This window comes from Scylla paramamosain, chromosome 38 (genome assembly GCF_035594125.1).
Source record: "Scylla paramamosain isolate STU-SP2022 chromosome 38, ASM3559412v1, whole genome shotgun sequence".
Lineage (NCBI taxonomy): Eukaryota > Metazoa > Arthropoda > Malacostraca > Decapoda > Portunidae > Scylla > Scylla paramamosain.
The window spans coordinates 6,391,235-6,398,734 of NC_087188.1; the positions used below are offsets into that span (position 1 = coordinate 6,391,235).

General features: G+C 45.6%; 2 protein-coding genes across 3 annotated transcripts in view; both read right to left on the reverse strand.

Moving 5' to 3' along the window:
* The window catches only part of LOC135091637 (angiotensin-converting enzyme-like), a 28,802-nt gene that overhangs the window by 13,506 nt on the left and 7,796 nt on the right, over positions 1 to 7,500 (reverse strand). For both annotated transcript variants that reach the window (XM_063989421.1, XM_063989420.1), the window contains exons 2-3: positions 3,531 to 3,691; positions 3,009 to 3,174 (exon numbers count right to left, since the gene is read on the reverse strand). In XM_063989421.1, the coding sequence (XP_063845491.1) occupies positions 3,009 to 3,056 (48 nt within the window). In that variant the 5' untranslated portion in view covers positions 3,057 to 3,174; positions 3,531 to 3,691. The remainder of the gene's footprint in view (positions 1 to 3,008; positions 3,175 to 3,530; positions 3,692 to 7,500) is intronic.
* Positions 5,519 to 7,500, reverse strand: part of LOC135091904 (uncharacterized) — a 3,103-nt gene continuing 1,121 nt past the window's right edge. The window contains exons 2-3 of the mRNA XM_063989967.1: positions 6,473 to 7,500; positions 5,519 to 6,392 (exon numbers count right to left, since the gene is read on the reverse strand). The exon at positions 6,473 to 7,500 is cut by the window's right edge and continues 535 nt beyond it. Coding sequence (XP_063846037.1) covers positions 7,107 to 7,500 — 394 coding nt within the window. The 3' untranslated portion in view covers positions 5,519 to 6,392; positions 6,473 to 7,106. The remainder of the gene's footprint in view (positions 6,393 to 6,472) is intronic.

Below are 7,500 nucleotides of genomic sequence, written 5' to 3' on the forward strand. Positions count from 1 at the left end.
TTAGTTTGAGTAATATGAGCACTGGCTAATAACACAATGACCATCACCACCATCGCCACCACCACCACCACCACCACCACCACTAGGAAAACACACACCTTTACCCGAGTTCACCCCTTCCTCCCTCACTAAGAAAAAAAAATTAATATTAAAACTTGCATGCAGCTCACTTCCCTCAACCTTCCTTCCTCCCTTCCATCACCCACCACCACCACCACCACTTCACACTAGCTTCAGTCAAAATCTGGGACACCTTTCTCAAAGAGCTGTCGTCTTGTTTGGACCTGTTTCATTACACTCCATCACTTGTTACTGTGGTTTTCAAGAGTGTTTCCATGATAAGTGTCTGGATGGTGAGGGATTATGGGAGAAGAGTGGATTGCTGTGAGAAAGTTAAAAAGTGCGCCAGTCAGCTGCTCCGCCCGGAGGAGGAGGAGGAGGAGGAGGAGGAGGAGGAGGAATACAAAGGAAAGCCAAACAGCAACAGACCTTTTGGTCCTTGCAAGGCTGTTTGGTAACTACTTCTAACTAGCTACAGGGAAGAGAGACAGGACAGCACAGCAGAAGGTTCCTCCCCACCCACCACTCCCTCCAGCTTGCGCTGGCATGGAAACAGAAAGGAAAAGTACCATGCAGTATGGAAAAACTGACATGGAATTTTCGTAGGAAAGGATGAAAGGAAGTTCTACTATTCACTGTATGGTGAACTCTATACGCCTGTCTGAAAATGAACACAATTAATAATAAAACTGGTGTCTGTAAAATAAGAGGTATATTAGTGAATTTAGTAAGTATTCGGACAAGAAGAGAGCTTGTTGGGGATTAGCTTTTAAATATTTAAATAATTTATTTTGAATGATTCAATAGAACTGCTGTTTATGATTTCTGAAGGAAGTTTATTCCAGATATTTATTGTGCGATTAAAGAAAAAAGTTTGGCCTCGAGGGATTTAAAAAGTTTGGGTATAATCTTGAATCCATTATTTCTTCTCAGGTTAGAATGATCAATGGTAAAATATTTATTTGCATCAAGATTACTATATCCTTTAAAAATTTTGCACACCTCAAGTAGGTCTCCTCTTATCCTGCGCTTTGTTAAGTTAAATATGTTTAGTTCTTCAAGTCGTTCCTCATACGGCTTATTACGCAATCTTGTAATCATCTTAGTGACTCTGTGCTGTATCTTTTCTAGTTTTTCAATGTCTTTTTTGTAATTTGGTGACCAAAACTGCACACAGTATTCTAGATGAGGGCGCAGCAGGGAGTTATTTAAGGCAAAAATAACCTTTTCTGATTTAAATTCGAAGGTTCTTCCAATGAACCCTACTAATTTATTTGCCGTCTTTACTTTTTCTATGCAGTGTTTGACTCGGCTTTAGGTCTTTTGTCACAATGACACCAAGATCTTTTTCTTTCGCAGCACATGATATGTAATTTGCTCATTACATATCTCGCTTGAACATTGTTGCTTCCGATATGTAGAACTTAACACTTTTCTGTGTTGAATCTCATTTGCCATTTTTTTGCCCAGCTTGTTAGTTTATTGAGGTCACACTGTTGTTCCTGCCATTGTGACGCTGATGTTACTTTACTTGTTATTTTGGTGTCGTCTGCAAATTTAACTTATTTTGCAATTGATTCCTTCATCAATATCATTAATGTATATTATAAAAAGTACCAGTCCTAATACAGAGCCTTGAGGAACGCCGCTATTTACCTTTTGCCACTCTGACTCTTTTTCCATTAATTACAACATGCTGTTTTCTGTCAGAACCAGCCTCTCAGCCATTTCAAGGTGTTTCTGGCTACACCGTGAGCTTCTACTTTACTGATGAGTCTCTTATGGGGAACAGTGTCGAATGCTATCTGGAAATCAAGGTAGATAATATCAAATACTTTTGTCTCGTCATACGAGTTAAATATTTCATAAAAGAAATCGAGCAGGAACGTTTGTTTCTGAAATCGTGTTGCAAATGTTTCATGATTTTACTTTCTCCTAAGTATTTAACAATCTTATCCCTGATTATTGTTTCCATCAGCTTGCACACTACTGAAGTTAGACTGATCGGTCTGTAATTGGCTGGGAGTGATTTATTTCCTTTTTTAAAGATTACTGTGACATTTGCTAGTTTCCATTCGTGTGGGAGGAGGAGGAGGAGGAGGAGGAGGAGGAGGAGGAGGAGGAGGAGGAGGAGGAGGAGGAGGACGAGGAGGAGGAGGAGGAGGAGGAGTGGCTTCTAGATGAGCAAGGCTTGTAACGACTACGGATAGTCACACACACACACACACACACACACACACACACACACACACACACACACACACACACACACACACACACACACACACACACACACACACACACACACACACACACACACACACAGTTGTATAACAGATGCGTAAAGAAGACAGCACTACCTTAATTCGATCTCTGCTTACTACAACAGGGGTCAGTGATAAGGGTAGGGCATGAAATAATGGGTTCAAGCTTGATAGTTTTATATAAATATATATATATATATATATATATATATATATATATATATATATATATATATATATATATATATATATATATATATATATATATATATATATATATATATATATATATATTATATAAAACAGGTGGGAAGGAATTGGTCCTTAAAGAGAGTGGTAGATGAATGGAAATGGACTCATTCATCAGGTTACCAGTGCTGAGTCATTAGAGAACTTTGAAAGATTAGGCAATTTTATGGATTATGGTGACAGGTGGAAATAGATAGGTAAGTTTCATAGAGGGACTTTTTATGTAAGAAGGCACTAGCCAAGGGCAACAAAAAGAGCGAAAAAAAAGGGCCCCACCGAGGTGCCAGTCCCAAAAGAAAGGTTGAAAGGACTGTCCAAAATTGGAGAAGTGCCTGCCACGTGTAGGCCTGATGGCTTCTTGCAGCTTCCCTCGCGCTCTTATGTTCTTGGCTTCTAAACAAGGTGGACGCGCCGGTGAGGCAAGCAAACACTTACGGAGGTCATGGAGGGCGAGGGCAGCTCAGGCAGGCCGATCACACTCATCCTGTCCAGCCTGTCCTTCAGATCTGGGTCAGTGAACAAGTAGTCGACGGAACGCCACCTGCCAGCCTCCTGCCGAGACTCCTCCTGCAGCCTTTTTGAAGGTCTCCTGCTCGCTAACCTGTGCCAGGAGGGATAGTACACAGTATACTTTAACCCTTTCACTGTTATTTTGCACATCTTTCCTTAATCACTAACCACTCTGAGACTTTTCAGCCATCTCCAAACATCATACAGGCTAGGAATTGTAACATCTATTTTTTAATCATCTTTCCTTCATATCGATCTTTATAAAGACTTCAGATTCTTTTAGTGTTGTAAATTGTTGCAAATCGCTGCGAAAACATTAAATCAACCTGTCTATTTATCATTCCATTCTTATTCTCCTAATTTATTTTTTCTTTCCTCTTGAAATCCCACCTGTTCCTCTCTCATGACCCCACCTTCTCTCCCGCGTCCCCTCACTCAGTCACTCACCAGGAGTGTTCTGTGACGCGTTGTAAGGTTGGTCTGGTAGTCCCAAGCAGCCTGCATGGTTCTGGTGCACTGGTTCATTAGCTCCTTCTCAGTCTCCTCCAGGAAGCGCCTAGCTGAGGACTCCACGACTGCAGGACCAATCAGGACTTCTTGGCCTAGTCCTGGGAAGGGGGAGAAGAGAAAGGGAAGGTTACGGTGTGCGTGATGAGTGGTGATGTGGTGTGGTGTGGTGTGGTGTGGTGGAGTGGTGTGGTGGTGTGGTGTGGTGTGGTGTGGTGTGGTGTGGTGTGGTGGAGTGGTGTGGTGTGGTGGAGTGATGAAGTGGTGGTGTGTTGTGGTGTATTGGTGTAGTGAATGTTGTTAATTGCATATATAAGACATAATTAATAAATTACATATACAGTAGAAGAATAATCGTTATCTCCACTGCTACTACTACTACTATTAATAATAATAATAATAGTAATAGTAATAATAATAATAATAATAATAATAATAATAATAATAATAATAATAATAATAATAATAATAAGACAATAATAATAACTCCTTTCCTTTGCTATGTTCTTGTACCAGAATTTTGAACGGAAGTATTTCATATACTTATTACGTATAACGAACAACAACAACAACAACAACAACAACAAAAACATATTGTAGATAAAGTAATAGTAATATACGTATAGTAATAATACGGTAAAACTGCAGCCGCACTAACTGGCTCCTTGGAAAAAAATAAATAAATAAAAAAAAAGCGGGGTTGGTTGGTGCTCGCCAGACGACTGCTGCTGAAGGGTCCACTGTGTTGCGTCAGTTTTGCGCACTGTGCAGCACACAGTACATGTCAGTGACTGGGGTGTGACGATACGGAGCGGCCGTTGGTGGATGTAGACAGCAGGAATGTGGCCCATAGACTGTTCCTCCTCCCTGGCGTGGCGTGGCGCCGCTTTAGTAGTGGAGATCCGACTGGCAGGCCCCGCACCCCTGGGCGCCTCCTGCCACCACCGCCTCTGGCCCACCGTGTGCCAGTCTGGCTTTGCCACGGCAACGTATATATGAATACTGATACTGATACATTTTATTGGCGATACAAATTATACAGAGTGAATATTTACAATAGCGCTGTACCCAAGTCCATTAATCTTTAGGACCTAAAAGCCAGAAAGCTGTACACAGAGAAGAACGTGAATTGGCCGCCGCCTTAAAACAAACATCATCATAATTCAAGGAAGAAATGATCCCACACTAATCTACATGAATATTAACTTTGGCAAAGATTAACTAGCGTAATAATAAGACAATGCAAAACAAACAGGATCAACATAAGTAACATAAAATAGTGGAAAATAAATGAAAATGTGCATTAAAGAATCAAAGTCTCCAACTTTACAACAACTGACAAAACCTACAACCTGCAAGATGCGACACGGAAGTGAAAGAATTACTGGCCGGTGCTCTCTCTCCCTGGCAGCCAGAGAACCACAGACCGGCTACACAGCAGTGACGGTGCCGATGATGATGATGATGGTGATGATGATGATGATGATGAAGATAACAACAACAACACTACCACTTCACTACGCATCGCCTCACGGGGGGGCCAGGGCTGGGAGGGGTCCGTCGTCTGCCTCACCTTCCCACCCTGCCAAACGTTGCTGTGGTTATTTACGCCTGTACGATGAACTTCTCCAGTGAATGTCATCTTGTGAAGACGTAGAGCAGTGCTGGCAGTAATGAGTCCAGCACGCCATCTCAGCCAGCCATCGATGCTTTTCAAGAAATCAACCAAAACCGTGAAAATCAGTCGATGAGCAAATAGACGGTGTCACAAGTTTGGCCCCATACGGTGTTGTAGTGTTTGCGATTATATAAATAGATACAGAGAGAGAGAGAGAGAGAGAGAGAGAGAGAGAGAGAGAGAGAGAGAGAGAGAGAGAGAGAGAGAGAGAGAGAGAGAGAGACGTATTGTTACGTTACCATGTGGCTCCAGACCCAGGGAGTGCCCGCCGCTCTCAAGTTCTCTGATCTCACCTACTACTGTTTGCACGCCATGACTGATACTCCCACAACAGTCCACAATTTGATCTAATTATCGCTGTGAGAATGAATGTTCACATTAGAATCAGCACCAGTAATTCCTAGTGAACATTTGGTGCGGCATGAACACAGGTAGGGAAATGATGCGTTCAAATACATCTTCTTTACCCTAGCGTGACTTGGGGTCCCCATGGCCCAGTGGATAGAGTGACAGTCTCGGGAACCCGGGGTGTGGGACGCCAGCGTTCAAATCCCACGCAGAATACAATTAATAAATGAAGTAGATAAATAATGTGATAAAAATTAATTCACATAATAATTCTTTAATATATATTGGTGTGAACATAAGATGGGGAAATAGACCAACTTTACAAAAAAAAAGATGGGTCCTCGTGGCCCAGTGGGTAGAGTGATGCCCTTTGAGTTTGGAGTGAGGGATGTGAGGGGCGCACAGGTTCGAACCCCCTTACAAAAAACTTCAAAGGGCATCCACTCCATCACCATGTGTGGTGGAGCTGCCCACGGGGAGGAGGGGAGGTGAGTGCGCAGCACCTCCCTACCCTCCCCAGGGGAGGAAGGCAGGTGAGTGCACAGCGCCTCCTTACTCCCCCGGGAGAGCAAGGGTGGTGAGTGCACAGCACCGCCCTTCTCTCCCCAATCTGACTGACCCTGGCAACGACCCTGGCGAGTATTGAGACCACCCACCACCTGACTGACCCTGGGAACGACCCTGGCGAGTATTAAGACCACCACCACCTGACTGACTGACTGACTGACCCTGGCAACGACCCTGGCGTGTATTGAGACCACCCACCACCTGACTGACTGACTGACCCTGGCGAGTATTGAGACCACCCTGACTGACCCTGGCAACGACCCTGGCGAGTATTAAGACCACCCCCCACCTGACTGACCCTGGCAACGACCCTGGCGAGTATTGAGACCACCCACCACCTGACTGACCCTGGCAACGACCCTGGCGAGTATTGAGACCACCCCCCACCTGACTGACCCTGGCAACGACCCTCGCGAGTATTGAGACCACCCACCACCTGACTGACTGACCCTGGCAACGACCCTGGCGAGTATTAAGACCACCCACCACCTGACTGACTGACTGACCCTGGCAACGACCCTCGCGAGTATTGAGACCACCCACCACCTGACTGACTGACTGACTGACCCTGGCAACGACCCTGGCGAGTATTGAGACCACCCACCACCACCTGACTGACCCTGGCAACGACCCTCGCGAGTATTGAGACCACCCCCCACCTGACTGACCCTGGCAACGACCCTGGCGAGTATTAAGACCACCCACCACCTGACTGACTGACCCTGGCAACGACCCTGGCGAGTATTGAGACCACCCACCACCTGACTGACTGACTGACCCTGGCAACGACCCTTTCCCCATGGGAGGAAGGCAGGTGAGTGCACAGCGCCTGCTTACTCCCCCGGGAGAGCAAGGGTGGTGAGTGCACAGCACCGCCCTTCTCTCCCCAACCTGACTGACCCTGGCAACGACCCTGGCGAGTATTAAGACCACCCCCCACCTGACTGACCCTGGCAACGACCCTGGCGAGTATTGAGACCACCCACCACCACCTGACTGACCCTGGCAACGACCCTGGCGAGTATTAAGACCACCCACCACCACCACCTGACTGACTGACCCTGGCAACGACCCTGGCGAGTATTGAGACCACCCACCACCTGACTGACTGACTGACCCTGGCAACGACCCTGGCGAGTATTGAGACCACCCACCACCTGACTGACTGACTGACCCTGGCAACGACCCTGGCGAGTATTAAGACCACCCACCACCTGACTGACCCTGGCAACGACCCTGGCGAGTATTGAGACCACCCACCACCTGACTGACTGACTGACCCTGGCAACGACCCTGGCGAGTATTAAGACCACCCAC